Raw genomic sequence first — 16,714 nt, forward strand, 5'->3', positions numbered from 1 at the left:
TCTGTGAGAAATGACACAATAGTCTTTGATAAACTTGCTTTGGAATGTATCTTATTCTTTAGAACTGAGCCATCTGTAGAACATTTTAATAACAATTATGTTGACAATACTTACTTTCATCCTCAATGTACCCCTTCCAGTCAAATGGAGTCACTGTTGAATTAACCAGTGTACCATTTTCACCAATGGTGCTGTTGAGCTGGGAAGTGATATTTGTTTCCAGAGTGAAATTTTCTGGAGGCCACTGCAGACATTTATTCCTCAAGTTGCCCATGAACAGCTGCAGCCCTATTAGTGCAAATACACTCAGACAAAAGACAGTCAGGATCATAACATCCGAGAGCTTCTTCACAGACTGAATTAGGGCTCCCACGATAGTCTTCAAGCCTGAAAATGTAAAGGAATTTTTATTCTGGTGTTCAAAAGATTTTTAAAGCATAAAAAATGACACTATCTCCCAGTAAAGTTATAGATTTCATGCAGAAGCCCAAATAAATGATTGTAATGTCTGTGAAATAACACTTTTGTGAAGAGCTTTTTCACTTGTGAAAATGAATAAAAAGCCAAAGTGTATGTTCATTTGAAACAGTAAATGGAATGAGTTGCATATATTTCAAAATACTTGTTTTAATACTAAAACAAGTGACTTTGTTAGTCATGCTATACATGAATCTTGCAGAAAAGTCTTCTTTCTTTTTGTTTGTCAATATCTCTTGCCCCAAACCTTTGCTATTAACAGTTTTATAACATACTAGAATTAGAAGACAGTGGTAAAGAGCCTGTTTATAAAAAAATGCAGTTAAATTTAATGCTATAAAACTGGAGATGGTTTGGAAAATCACAGAAGTTTAAGATAATAAATCCCCCATGCAATGCCCATGCTATTCTTTATTATCTTATTCCATTAACTTCATTACTTAGTTAACATTTAAAACAGTTCTATTTTTAAAGACACAAAGATCCACAACAAATACCACACAACATCATGTAGGTAAAATACATATGGGTAAGAAAACTTCAGGGTAACTGATATTCATTGAATGTGGAGAAGAAAGCTTGACATCAGAAGGTGAAAACCACACACGCTTTGTACTGCAATGTCTCATGCAAGAATCTGTTAAACTCAAAGGCTGATTTCAAAAGGAAAGAGCTCATGTTAAAAAGCAATGAATCAGAGATTTCAGTAAATTCTGATATCTTCCAATTCCTGCTTTTTTTTTTTTTTTTTGGTGGAAAGAAATAAGGCTTATGCTTCAAAAACGTGAGTATAGCCTTTGTGGAACAACAGTCAGCCTCAGTGTTTAACCTAGCTCTCACCTGGAATGACTGATATTGTTTTCAAAGCTCGGAGAACTCTGAATGTTCTCAGCGCTGAGACATTGCCCAGGTCCACAAACTCTGTCACATATCTGCAATAGGGGAGTTCACACACAAACACAATGACAGGATAAAAAGGAACAGTTGGGAGGTACAAGGGGCCTAACACCTTACACCAGTTACTTCTTACCTGGGATTACAGAAATAGTTTTCAAAGCTCTCAATACTCTGAAAGTTCGAAGAGCTGAAACATTGCCTAGGTTTACAAATTCTGTTACATACCTGTAGGATTAAATCACAGTTATTCAGAATTTAGGCAAAGTTTATGCTACTTACTTGGGTCTTTCATCAAGACCACTTTGGCGTTTTTAGCAAAAAATTATATAGCAACAGTCAGAGGTTTACCTTTCATTGCAGTTTGCCTTGCATTAATATGCTTTCAGAGCCTTCAGTTAAGTTAAACTTCTCTGAAGTGAATCACAGTGATTTAACTTTGAAAGCCTAAAATTTATCTAGACTAGATTGGTAAGTTTGTGGAATGAAGTCAAAGGGATGCTCCTTTTCTGCTCAGAGAAAAAAACGCAGGACATGAAATTAGCCTAATACTAACTGAACTAATGGCTTCTGCAGTATTTATGTTTTACATCAATATATCCACATTAGAATATGAAAATTGTTTTAGACAAAGTAAATTCATAGAAGTATTTCCATTTGATGAAATTGAGAGGTATTGATACTAATTTCATGCCCTTTTTGCCCTTCACTTTCAAAAAAAAGCAAAAAACAAAAACTTACGCAAATGTAATGACAGTGAAATCGAGCCAGTTCCATGGATCTCGAAGAAAAGTAAAATCTTCTAAGCAAAAGCCCCTTGCAATAATTTTTATAAGTGACTCAAACGTATATATTCCAGTGAAGGTGTACCTGGAAAATATCAGAAAAATTAATTGAAATAAATAATAATATTCTACACTTGCAACTTTTACCACTTACAAGTGGTAAAAAGAAATTTCTTCTGAAATGCTTTATACTCATTATATATTTGTGAATGCACGTGCATTAAATACAGAATTATTGATCTTAGGCATAAATTGAAGAAATAAAGCCATAAAATACATAACATTTTTTAAACTTGTCAGTGACACTCAGTTTAAAATTATACTACATCCATTCTGTGATCCAAGAATATTGTGAGCATAAGATATTGGAGACTTCCAGAACCACTAAAATCTAATCCACCTAGTATTAACTCTAGAAAAGGGAGAATACAAGCATGCACATAAGTTTCACTTTAAGAATACATTTGCTTATATGCTGTCTTTACCTGGCATCTACAAATAGCCACGGTTCTACTCTTAATGTAGTGACATTAACACATGGTGTAGGTGCTAAGCCATGAAGATAAGAGATAACTAGCGGAATCCAAGTACAACAATATCCATAAATAACTTCTATTTTTGTTAACCCAACTATTCTCCCAGAAGGAGATTTGAATAATTATCCAACATTTGTACATAGTATAGAGAGGAAATAGTATCTCATGATAGTTCCAGCCAGCACACAACTGCAGTTGCAAGCATACTGACTTACTAAGGAATCGTCAGAGGCATGGATATCCTTAAGTAAAATATGCAACTTACTCTACATTCTTGGTCCAGTCCGGAGGGTTACTCATGGTCATAAACACACAGTTGGTCAAAATAGTGCACATAATAAGCATGCTGAATAATGTAAATCATAGTTAAGGGAATCACAATAGCAATTCAAGCAATATCACATCAACCATAGATTTTAAGTACAGCAAAATATTGCCATTTGTATTGTGTAGACTAAAACCTGACCCAAAGTAGCCACACGATGGCAGCAGAAAATAGGCAATACTACATAACATCTTTATGCCAAACGTTTAACTCTACTTTAATTTTTCCTCTAGTCATCCTTTTATATGTTATGTTCCTTAAGAATACTTGCATGAAAAGTATTTACAAATGAAGTTGCATGTAAGAGCCCAAGAATTTTAATTTCATTAAAAAAAAAAAAAAATAGTAGATAGCATTTTTTGTTTTGAGGTGTTTTTTGGGTTTTTTTTTTTTAGCATAAAAATATAACTAAACAAACAAAAGAGCAACCTTCGCTGTAAATGAAAGAGGAGGAGGGGAAGTTACATTTCAACCTAAATTTTGCAGAAAATTTGTGCTAGCATTCAGATCATTACTTAAAGCATTCAGACTTGAGCATATACTTTCAAGTTAACATTCAAATCACAGGGAAAGATTTACCTGCCTAATTTCTATAGGTGACATTTATCAAAATTGTTGAATAAGCAGTAAATATAGTGATATCTTTCATTAAAGTGACAACTCATTTTGGGGATTACATTGTCATACAAGCTTTGAATAGCAAGAATCATTGTTATTTGCTTAGAATAATTATTATCCTATATGGTGCTTGTGTGCACAGTCCACAGGCAGGATTCAAGATTCTGAATTTATTTAATTGGGAAATTTCCTTGTCCAAAGAGAATTAATTTTGGTAGTTGAAAATCACGGAGATATCTCCTAGAAGTTTCACTTGTCTCATAAAACAAAGTACATAAAATGTAATTAGAGATACAGCACTCTGGAAAACAAACAAGATTCTTATTTTACAGATATTCTTAAAAATGGCAGAAATGTGATCTATGCCAGTAGGATAAACACTATCCATTCAGATAATATTCTCGGTGCTAAATACATATGTTTGATGCTGAAGCATAAAGAAGGCTGTCATGATTTTTACAGGGCTATGCAAAGAGCTCTATCACCATGTATATCACATACAAAACTATTTTGAAAGAATGTTAAATCAAAATGGTCAGTGTTCAGAAGTGAGGAATATGACTGAAGAAGGCCTAAACAACTCCTTTGGTAGACATGATGGTCTTCTCTGATCAAATCAGCACTGTGCATCAAACTGAATTTGCCAGAAGGACCTCTGCCTTCTTTATTCTAGATTCTTCAGCTATGTAGGAAATGAAGTGTCTACAAAAATCTAAATCCTGAATCCTTATGAATTTTAGGAATAAAGCCAGGTGATTATTGTAGCTTCAGTTAAAGAAGTTAAATGCCTTTTTGGGAGAGTTGAGTTTTTAGTTCTGTGTGGTGCATTTCATTTAGAGCCACCGCACAACCTCAAGCCAGCCACTTCATGGAACAGATGAAGTTGCCTATTGCCTGGATAGACTTTGTGGAAGATAGAAATTAGAAAAAAAAACACACTGCTAATTTTTTTTGCAGATAGCTCCTGGTAGTGAGAAAATGCTGAATATCACTAATTTCAGTTTCCAAAGGCTAGGTAGCATAGAGATACTTTCCAAGGTACCACTTTTTCTCTCATGCATCTCCTTGATCCTTTCTAATACTCCTTGCACCCTGCAACTCCAGCCACTGTTGACTGCATTTTTTGTCTTCTCACTCCCATCTCTTCTAACTTTTTCATTTGTTCCCATTCATTGCAAAAGTCTGGCCATCCTCATCACTCTTGTGTTGCCCTCTCAAGTGAATACACTACCTTGACTTGAGTCAAGCAGGCAGAATATCAGGGGGTGAGTCAGCAGAGAAATCCATGCTGTTACCAATTCTTGGGGGCTGGTATTACAATAGGTACCAACAGTGAAGTAAGAACAATAGCAAAAGTCTCAGAGCTCTAGAAGAGACACACTCTGACTCCTTGCTGAGTGAACAACATCTGATTGTGTGTCTGGGCACGTGGTTGGAGCCCCATATACAGAGGTTCAGGGAATTCAGAGGACATGTATGTGGAAGTTCTCCATGATGCATCAGTTTCACTCTCAAAATACATCTTTTGCACTGAAAGCCAAAGGCACTGTTCTTTTACAGAGACTACAGTGCCAAACTCCTGCCTCAAAGCAGGGCAGTAGAGTTTACTGATAAAAGTCATAAGATTAGTAAAAATAGTAAACAACTTTACTGTCTTTTTTTTTTTTTTTTCTTATAAACTAACCTTGACAGAATGTAAGTATCCAAAACCTAAAATGCATTATGGAACATTCTAGGTGACCTATCACATTAATACTTGCATTTTTTGCATTGTATTGAATTAAAAACAAATAAAAACAAACAAAAAAACCCATAAAACTGTCCTTCTGTTTAAGATAAAACAAACAAACAAAAAAAACCCAAACCACTTCTGTATTTAAGATAAAAATAATTTCAATCTGACAGTACTGGCTCCATTTTCTCACCATCATCACCATGATGCCTGCAGGTCTGTCAGGTCCCTTACTGTCCTCAGCTGCTCCCTCCTTTCCAGGCACTTTCCTTCCCTCCTCTCACTGCTTTAACTTCGAGGGAGCTTAGAGGAAAAGGTCTACTGAATCAGCAGCAGCCCCTCTATTTTATTCTTCTTATCCAAACATTTAGAAAATATTTAGAAAATTGCCCCAGCAATCTCTAGAAAATCTTAGACTTCTGCCTTTGAGTAACTGCTCTATGTTTTACTGTTATGCTAAAGTTTCCATGTGGTGATTGCTTTTCCCACTCCTGGGGTTGTGCAAGAAGTTGCACAAAAACCTCATTTTCTAGAAACGTCCATGAACTGTTAATAACATCAGGCACCTATCTACATACCAGACTAAAACCTTCTATCATGCACAGTCCCATCAGTTATGATCCCCCAATCATTTGCACATACAAAGACACTGCAAACTGCCTGCAGTGCTGCTGCTGATACTTTCTGGCAGTGGCTTCTGATATTTCCAATTAACTAGATTGCAAAATTTTAAAATAGAGAGCTTTTCTGGAATTTATGAGTACAAAGTGCTTTCATTACTAAATATAATTTCTATTATGGGTAGGCTTCATAGCACAAAAAAAGCATCAAGAACATGTAACAATTTAATATTAACATAAATCTGGAGAAATTTTTCTGAAATATTCCTGCGTATTTCAATTGTCTTTAAATTAACAAGACTGTTTAAAAAATGAAATAGATTTACAAATCCAGAGATTAGTGATTTCTCCAATCCATCTGTAAATTTCTACAACTAAAGTATCAAAATTTGACAGGATAGCTATGATGTATTTGAATAATGTAATCAAATATATTTAAATAATATATTCCAATTTCCTTGTATTGATAGAAACTTACCATAACTCTCATGCTGAAAAAAAAAATAATAACATATGAAAAACTTCTATTTTCAATGAAATAGAGATACAAGTTTTTTTTTTCACGAACCAAAATTGAAAAAGGATATGAATGTACCAAAATTTTAATAGCTATTTTTCTAAGAGGATTGAATGGAGTTAAAATGTACAGGGCAGAGGTGGCACTGAATCGGAATATTGCCTTCCCTTTATTCAATACTATAAAGGTCTGAAAAAGAAAAACAAAATACATTTTTGTAAGTGTGTATTCACTGTAGATGCTCATTTTAAACCTTTTTTAATGACAGTCAGCAAATTCATGAATTTTTGCATAGTTAATATACAAAACGCATGACTCGCTTTTGAAATAAAACTTACTTCCAGTACTTACCTGATGTCCGAAAATATAATTTTAAATATAGAACATTCATTTCATTAATGCTTTTGTAATACTGCTTTGTTAAACAATATCAGTTATATTATCTACTTCTTGTAGCAAAAGATGCAGAAATGATTAATTAAAATTGTAATTGTGTTTATAGTTTCCAAAGTTTGTGCTAAGGATAAAGGGAAATAGCAATAACCCATGTAGATATGAATCTCTGAGGACTGTGAGCATCCAAGTATACCCTACCTGAGGAGAACAAGAGACACATCCCAGATGACCACCGTACACAACTGTGGTTTAAAGGTGTAAATCTTTCCCAGAACACATACATCATGTTAGATTTTATTTTAACCACTAACAAGTGCATAAAGTTCAGGGAAACTTTGAAAAAAATTGCTTACATTGCAGCCCATTGTGGCTGCAACAACATTAACAATACAACATTGGAAATACAGACTGCCAAGTTTCTTTGTGGCACTGAGGTGATCTTCAACTGTAGAAACAAACAAAACAGAACAAAAAGCACTGCAGGAGGAAGAATCGGTAATTTGGAAGAGATCTGCATGAACAAGGATTATTCAAGCAGAATTAAAGGTATTGAAGAAACCAGCAATGAAAAATCTCTAAAATTGCCTTTTTTGTTTTGATAGGGTTGTTTACTTCTTGGACAAACTATGATAAAGCTTCTTTGCTTATCATTACATTGCTGAAGAAGTGAGCTGTAAGCTAGGATCCTACTAGGAAATGTGAGAAAGGAGATACTGATCTCTTCTGTTATCTGTGAAGGGTGGAGCAAGACATGAAGTCCACTGACTGATGGCAAGCAGTGTGCAGAACTATTTCTGGGAAGGCTGTAAGTCTGGAAAAAACATGTCAAGAATTTTCAAGGAAGACAGCTCTTCAGTCTGCTTGTATTCATGATGCTTAGTGTGTAGAGACCAGGAAGTACCGAAACCAATTGCTAGGAGCATCAAGGAGACAGAAGGAGTTGCAGAGATAATGGTTTCCACAAGTCTGTGGTGGACACCAAGAACAGAAGGCAAAGAATGGGATGAGTACTGAGTAAAAGCTCTCCCAGCCCTACATCACTTGCTGTCTTCTCCCCTCAGCTGCCTCTGTCCTGGCTCTACTCAGCACACCTGGTAATACAGATCAAAGTGCTTAATACTAAGCGTCATTAACACTGAATCTTGAACACCAACTCAAGATGTGTAGAAAAGCTATGAGAGATGTATTTGTTTTTCCTGCTTCTGCGCAGAAACGGAGAATCTGCAGGATGAAACCGAACAACAGGATAAGAACTGAGCTAATGTTCCTAAATTGTATTTCCAGTTAGATTACAGATAACAAATGACCTTTCAAGGGTAACTGCAGTTCACTTGACCTTGAATGAAAGTTTCATTTTAAATGTGTGAGTAGCCAGACAGATGAATGATGGGTTTTGGTACCATTTACCAAGGGACATGGTGAGTTTTCTCTCTCAGGTCTGGCCCCAGCCCCCAGGCCTCACAGCTCGCAATAACAGCTTCTGTAGCTATGAGGTAGTTGAGAAAATATAATAAAAATCACACTTGCTACCAGCTTTGCATCTAAAACTACACCACCTACATTTAGCCAACCTACATCTTTTTAAAAATCTTTGAACACAAGCATATTAAACATACATCTCTTTTCTAACATGCCTTATGGAAAATAACAGCATGCTGGCACCACTCCAGTCTCAGTTGGAAGCTGCTGCTATTTTAGCTGTTCCACTTTCTGCTGCCCTGCATAAGCAGAACCAGCAAAACTTACAATTTCTATTTCGGTTTTAATTTTTCATCCAAAACATCTCTGTGATGGGAACCTTGAAAATGACTGCATTGGTCCACTGACTTCTAGCCTTAAAAATGAATTAAAATTGCCTCGTCAAGAATTTTCCTAAAAATGCAGATAACAGGGATTACAGCTAATGTCCAACTCCTGAGTAAGCTTCCTGCATTTGCACCCAGTCTCATTCCAGATGCAAGGCAGTGTGCAGGCACTGTGGATGAACATGAAACATTCTACCCAAATCTGACAGGAGAAAGCAGCTATATGCTGAGAAATAAATTCTAAATAAATTATAAGATTAATAGTCGGAAATGGAAGATTATGTATACATTTCAGGGTTTATGTTTCACAAAGTGTTTTTATCATTTTATAAACGCTCAAAGTATTCCAGTGCAAATTTAAATTCAATGAAATACCTAAAGAGAAGTGTCCAATTTGCAACTTCGTGCCTGTAACCTGGCTTCCAGCTCTGTAACTTCTGGCATATTTGACCCAAACTGAGAAACTGCAGTCTTATCAGGGCAAAGGAGGAGAAATCTGCTTCAAAGCCAAAACTCCCATTTGGCTTTGAAACATCTTGAAGGCTGAGCACTACTGCATTGCATTACCACTTCCCATGGTCAGATAAACACTACCTCAAAACCCACAGCACCTTCTGTAGTGCCAGCTTCTTAGTCTTAACAGCCAAATAGTTTCTCAGGGAAAACACTGGAGAGGGCTAGCACAAGAGACTTGTGGCATTTCTGAAATTGGCATTTTCTTGTTTTGTGGCTGCCTTTTGAAAGCATTTTTTTCCTAGCTAGACCTTAGTTTTTCTGTGTTACTAGAACTTTTATCTTCAGAATTCTTTCATTTGAAAATATAAAAGATATTTAAGATCACCAGTGCATTCACTTTTTCTTATGTTAAATAAAATGACTTTACAGGGTTTTTTTTTTGTTTCCTTCTGCAACACAAATCTAGTCTGGGAATCCAGGAGGTATAGTTTGATAGGATTAGGCAACTGGTGGAACCAAGGACAAAAGGACAGAGCTCTTTTGACAGGCATCAACCAGCATCCTTCTGGCAAGAGGCAGGGTGGGCAGAGGCAATCAGCAGCAATGCTAAATCTACACTATAGCAGGAGAAAAGTGAAGTAGGGACCATTTAATTCAAGCTATTCTTTCGCTCCTTTTTAATGAAGCAGCCTAGCTTCGAGATAAAATAGCCAGACTTTAAGGTAAGAAACCAAGTGGACAAGATTTTGAAGAATGCACATAAGGATCTGAAAGGGTTCCAGCTGATCCCTTCTCAATAGATAGTGACACAAACCTCCCTAATCCTTTGTGATGGCAGCTTCACCATGAATAGGCAGTCACCATTGTATCCGGAACACACAGATTTGCACTTAAACAGGAGTAGAATACAAAAAGTGAATAAAGTTTTAGAATGCTAAACTTAACAGTTCCAAAGACCAGCATTACCGAACACCATGTACAATGGCACTTCATTATAATAAAACCATAAGAATTTAAGGAAGGGTATTAAATTGTAATAGATGAATTTTGTTCCCACAGTCTAGTTGCTGGCATTTAGGCTATCTGAAGTACAGTGCAAATCTATACTGCTGTTAGGTGCTATTTTTGCCTATTCTTTTCAGCTTTAAGTTAATATTTATTTAATGCATTTATTAATAAATCCTCTTTGGTGATAAGTTTTGCATAGAAACAAAGATACCAAAACATAATTTCAATTTGATCTCATATGCAGTACAATGAAAAGTATCCTTCTGAAAATAAAACTGCCTGAGTATGGCAAAATAGGTGGTAGACTTTTATTAATTACTTAGTAGTTAAACCTTTAGGGAAGAGCTCAGCCCTGCTGATTCATATTACTGGCAAAGAAGACTTCCTATCCCCCCCTCCAAAGAAAGAAAAAACAACAACCAAAAAAAACCACCACCAGACCAATCAGTGTGATGCAATACACACATATCAAGCAACTGATGCATGATTTTCCTCATGACTCAAATTTGGAATAAAGAAGGTATTTCTACAGCCTATTAGATTTTCTGAAAAAACAGTGAATATGATCATTAGCATCATTTGACAAACACTGTAGATAACCATTTTTATAGCCTATTTGAATGTTTGGAAGTCAAACATTTAGATGTTCTATGGATGAATCAGATACAGTTTATGCAGAGATCTTAACAGAGATGAGCCACAATAGCGGCATCTACTAATCCATATACTTGTCCTAACTCTTTCTAGCAAATAGTAATTTTTATTCATTCTGCATCACTGCTTTAGAGCCATATAATTTCAGATAAATGCTTCCCCAGGCAACAATATATAATCTCTAACTCTCATTCAGCAATTGTCAGGCTGTTACATTGGGATAGTGTATGCTGATTGACTCCTTGACTTTATAGGACAGAATTCAGAGAAGAATAAAGAGAAATCTGCAACATAAAATGGTACAGAGGTGAACACACTAAGCATTAAGAGTGCTTTGGCTCTTAATTGTTCTCTTCTGCTTCAGGCTTTTCTCTAACTATCTCTGCTTCTGAGGCTTGCAGGACAGGATCATGAACTTCCACTAATACACTCAAAAAAAGCAAGATAAAAATCTTTTCAGAATTCACATAAAAGTAGATAAGAAAATCTAGGATTTAGATATTTTAATGCAGGAATTTATGTCAGGAAAACCTATTTTCCTCCCACTGAAGGAAGAATGGAGAGAATTGTAATGGTTGAGAAAACTTTGTCTTGTTTTTGACTGAAAAAGCTGCTTCTATTCCTGTTTGGCAGAAGACTGAATCACTTTCATAGAGCAGATCTGTGGACTTGAGCATAGAGAAGAAAATGCCAGCAGGCAGTACTACAAATGTGACTTGCCTGTAGAAGTTATTTAGTGTGCAAATAAAAAGATTCTTTCTTTCACATAGGCCAGATCTAGAAACTTCATTGAATAACTTCAGCTAGCAGACCTGCCTGATGCAGTAGGTTTTCAGCTCCATCAGTGAATGGGCTGAATGGCTCATCAATTTCTAAGGGCCCAAGAAGACTACCTGTAGGTCATTCCTAGTACATCTTCCCAGTTCTCACTATTAAGACTCAGAAGACTGATTGATTTGACTATAAACATCCAGGATGAGTTCTGGGCAGGTAGAGATACAATTATGTATGATTTTGTACCATAATCAGTCAGGTGCAATTAGTATGGAACTCCACAAAACCTGCTTTTGTAGAAACAGATCTTTCATCTTTGTAAAAGTAGAACTGTGATTTAAAGATAAGTTTTTATATACTATGAATGGCAGATAAAGGCTCTTTCAGAGGCATCAAATAATAAAGATTAAAATATTGTGCTCTCACATAGTATTTTCTCTGTTGTCAAAATCAGATTCATAAATCACATAAAATTTAGCAAGCTAAAAGAAAATCAGAGCACAGCATACCATGCAAATCAAAATAATTCCTGTCTTGATATGAGTTTCATAATCCCAGTATCTAATAATTAAAGCATCACCCAAGCTAGCTATCTTGCTAGACTGTAAGTCTTTTCTGCTGTATGTAGGCAGTGCAACAGAATTAGCCAGGAAGGATTCCAGAGCCTTTGAAGGCCACTTCCACCAGAAACCTTAATATCAGTTTTAGATCCTTGTGATATTTTCTGCTTATCCTTATGTTTCTCTGATTCCATAATTTTCCCTAGAATTTGAAATCACCTGATTCCTGGGACCAAAATGTTGGTTCATGCTGTTAATTTTAAATGTAAAGAACCTTAGACACAGAATGACACATGGGTGTATTCAGTTTCAGTAAATCTTCACTTTTTTAAGTTTGCAAAGTATTTAATCTATAAAATATATGTTTGTGTAGGCTCTTTATCACTACATCTAGAATCCTTACATTTGTTTACAATCAGAGATTATGTACTGTGTTTCAGTTTTGATAAAATTGTTCATCTGATACACATTCAATTATATCAGAAGATACAAATCTGTGTAAATGTTGATGCATATTAAAAGAATATGATGAAAAGTTAATATCCACGAAGGATGATGGCTTCTATTCTGTACCACTGGAGACAATGAGCACTTCACTACTGTTTAAGAGAGCCATGTATACATGTCTAGATTTTCACTCTATTTATTTATACCCTGCTACATCCACTATGTAACCAAATTATAGTCAGTCATCATGTCACATTTGCTGCCAATTTGATTGGTTTAATATTAAAAATTATACAGTTGTAAAATTTCTCATTACAGAAAGCAGGAAGACTGGTTTGGCAACAGCACATGAGGGTGAATGTGTTTTAAAAACATAGAATCATAGAATATCCCAAGTTGGAGAAGACCCACAAGGATCAACAAGCCCAACTCCTGGCTCCACAGAAAACCACCTATTCAAACAATATTTCTGAGAGCACTGTCCTAACACTTCTTGAGCTTCAGCAGGCTTGGTGCCATGACCACTTATTATGCATTAGCTAAATTTAATTTTTATAACTAGATGTTAAATATGTATTTACTTTCTGGGAGGTGGAATTAATATCTATCAATGGCATCAAACATTTTCTGTTCTTGTGTGCTAGTTATTTTAAAAATGATTAGCTGTTTCCACGTTATTAGAAAGATGTTTTCCCACACTGGTGTCAGTTAACAGATGAAGAAACTATTTTACTCACAGTAAGAGAATGAAACAAATATGATAAAGCTCTCCAAACATTTTCATATGAACAGGACTGATATTAGACTCACTTTTTTGTTGATATAATATGGGTCCATATCTTCCAAGGGCTCAGACACCATTCCTGGAGGAATGTCACCATATATAAATGGAAGTGTTTTTCCTGCCTCCAAATCACTGTTTGGTTTTGGCCCATTTTCATCATCATCTTTACGATCTTGTTTAGAATTCTTAGCTTTTTCTGCAGCAATACGTTGTTCAATAGCTGCAAGAGACTCTCTAGTGAAGTATTGGAAGCTGTCTGGTCCTGGTGGTACAAGCACTGGCTGCTCCATCTTTTCATCCTGCACATTTTAATTACCATTTATTCTTCTGCATAGGAAAATACTAAAGAGAAGCAGGAAAAAAAATAAACAAACATGTTACAACCATTGAATAAGAAAGTTACAACATTTATTTTGAAATGCTTTTGTTTATGTTATGTTGGAATGTCAAAATATTACTTTTGGAGCAACCTATGCCTTCTATTTATTTCCATGGAAACTACAACAGATACGAAGAGCACAATAACACTATTTGATAGAGCAAATTCTCAGCTACAAAACGTTATTTTTAAACATAGTCACCACCATTAGCCATGCATTTTTCCAGTAATGAGCAAACCTCCATGCTCATAAAAATCTGCTCCAGTGGAGGTGACAGCTGTGCACTGCCATCTGGAAATGGCTTGCCTTCCATCTCACTGTCACCACTGTTGAAACACACCATCCATCCCTCTCTGCTCTCACATCCACTGTTGATCTCCATAAACATTCAGCAAATGTTGATAATGTTAATGGGTGCAACTTTTTCCACAGAGAGGAAATTCAGTGACACATCTTTGCTTCACAGGCACTTTCATGTCAGATGCCATTTTGTCAGACTACTAGTTTCACAACTAGTTTCCCTAGCTGTGAAACTACACTAGGGAACTTGCTTTTGCAGGTATATTCAACCCACAGGGCTGAGCCTGTCCTGTGGCTGCCCTCCACCATCATGGCAGCAGCTCTGCCCAGCTGAGTTGCCCAGGCCTGGGCCCTCACTGATTGTTCACAACAACCAAACAGAAGCAGTATGCAATCATCACTGTCTGGGATGAAACTGGGACACAGGGAGGGCCCAGTGCACTGCTAACTCAAGTTATGGCAAATAACTATATGCATTTTGATACACTGGCTAAACACAGTCCTGTGAACAGCAAAAAATGTGCAGCTTTGCTATGTGTTTTGACAATGAATTGGAGAATAGATTTCAAGATTGCAAAAAAAAAAAAAATCAGTTTTTTTTTTTTTAATATTTGCATCTCCATTTTCAGTCAACATAAATACATTACCTGCAGATTTTGATATAGAATGTATAGAGTTGCAATCAGACATTCAACTCAAAAATGCAATTCTGCCCCTTTACCAGAATTTTATAAGCCTTATTTTACTAGAGAAAAATACCACTCACCACCCAATCACGAATTAATTATATCATTGTTAATTGGCAGTATGTACATTTGGGAAGCACAGGAAGAATAATATTTCATTAAAAATCTCTGAAGAACAATTGAGAACTCACTAACAATTGCAACCACTGCCACTGAAACAGCCTGATGCATTAGTTTCACAAAAACAAGGTCAAATATCCTACCACTTTCATGTTTTGTTGCTCTTCTTTCTATGAAAAGAAAAAATATATAAAAAACCATATTTTGATACTTAAATACATAAACTATATGTTTTGTATGTGGCCCAAGACAATTCCTTTTCACCCAATTCATCTCAAGCAAGCTAAAAGGTTGGACACTCATGGACCAGATGATATCCAGAGGTCCCTTTCAACCCTTGTGATTCTGTGTAATTGCACTGATCACTCATTGCTGTGTTTTTTTCAAAATGATTACTCAGACTTTCTGGAGACTGAATGCTCAGTACAAACCAGTACACTTCAAAATAAGTAAGAGTTATGGAATGACAGAGAAGTAAAAATACAAGGCATAGCTGTGAGAGGAACATATCAACACAGACTAAAAGGAAATAAAAACAGAAGCGTTGTTTTATGTGTATAAATGATCATCGTGTACATCATTAATGCCAAGGTAAGCACAAACATTTTAATCACAGATGTATTGAGTAGCAGAATAGAGTAGATAAATCAGAACAGAGGGATCAAAGTGCTTATGTGATCTATAACCTGGTTTTCTGAGGAAAAAAATAATATATTTCTTCTGGCTATATAGAACCATATAAGCCATAAGCAGAGGAACAGATTCTAAATAACTGAGATGAAAGTTTCTCACTATAAAATTTAAAAGGTGCTGATTTCCTTTAAAAGAAAAAAGCAAAACAGAAAGCACCAAACAACCTATGAAGTATTGGCCCCTACAGTTAGTATTAGGAGGCAAAATTTTGGAAAATAAGTTACTCAGAAATTTTTAGAATAGAGTCATTGTGTTTGTTCTGAAATATCGCAAGCAAGATATATTCGTATATACTTCGTACTGTATGCACTGTTTCAAGTCAAATAATTCCTAAACACACTCAATATACTCTGTGTGTACAGACCATCTGTAAACCACATGCAGGAGAAATCTGAAGTTATTCAGCTGTATCTGTATTACTAAGCACATGGTTGATCTGCCCATGCATATTAAGTCTGAGGCATCCAGACCTACAGTGGATCAGCTATTCACACACTGACCATCTGGGCAGCATGCTTGCAATTGTATTAACACTTCCCTGATGGATCTGATCTACTGTATTCCTTGTATAGTCACACATGTACACACGCTAACAGAATAACTCAAGCTCAAATTTTCATAGAGCTTTTACAAATTCCCAGAGTCTTCAAATTTCACCTAGGCACATTTTCTAAGCAAAATGAAGGGACATTAATCAAACAGACAGGGAGGTGGCGCCTCATCTAAAAGTCATTCCAAAACAGCTGCACACTGATCTTTGAGAAAATCAATTAGGTAGTATTTAACTTTCTGAAAAAGAGGCTGTTTTAACAAGATTATTTCCTAACCTGATAAACATCTATCTTACTGTTAGCTTTCATGATCTCCATGTCTTCATAACTAAAAGAGGAGTATTAATACTTGGAAGCACAATGAGGTAAGACTGTAATCTTCATTTTCATTTAAAAAATAATTCCTGCGTATTAGTGAGAGTATCAGTGATATACACAGGGAACATCACCTCACTGATTCAAGGCACAGCCTGAAGAGCACTGCTACTACAAATAAAGATAAATAAATCTACATGTAAACCCACACAGCCCAGATTTCTATGGAATTTTCTTTTTTGTTGTTGTTTTTGTTTTTTGTTTTTTGTTTGTTTACTGAC

At 35.7% G+C, this 16,714-nt stretch overlaps 1 protein-coding gene across 2 annotated transcripts in view; it reads right to left on the bottom strand.

Moving 5' to 3' along the window:
• Positions 1-13,687, bottom strand: part of LOC116232907 (sodium channel protein type 1 subunit alpha) — a 59,255-nt gene extending 45,568 nt beyond the window's left edge. For both annotated transcript variants that reach the window (XM_090143972.1, XM_090143973.1), the window contains exons 1-6: positions 13,415-13,687; positions 6,575-6,693; positions 2,958-3,047; positions 2,113-2,241; positions 1,508-1,599; positions 115-387 (exon numbers count right to left, since the gene is read on the bottom strand). In XM_090143972.1, coding sequence (XP_090000098.1) covers positions 115-387; positions 1,508-1,599; positions 2,113-2,241; positions 2,958-3,047; positions 6,575-6,693; positions 13,415-13,678 — 967 coding nt within the window. In that variant the 5' untranslated portion in view covers positions 13,679-13,687. The remainder of the gene's footprint in view (positions 1-114; positions 388-1,507; positions 1,600-2,112; positions 2,242-2,957; positions 3,048-6,574; positions 6,694-13,414) is intronic.
• Positions 13,688-16,714: the final 3,027 nt, after the last annotated feature.

This window comes from Phasianus colchicus, chromosome 7 (genome assembly GCF_987193195.1).
Source record: "Phasianus colchicus chromosome 7, bPhaCol1.hap1.1, whole genome shotgun sequence".
NCBI classification, from domain to species: Eukaryota; Metazoa; Chordata; class Aves; order Galliformes; family Phasianidae; genus Phasianus; species Phasianus colchicus.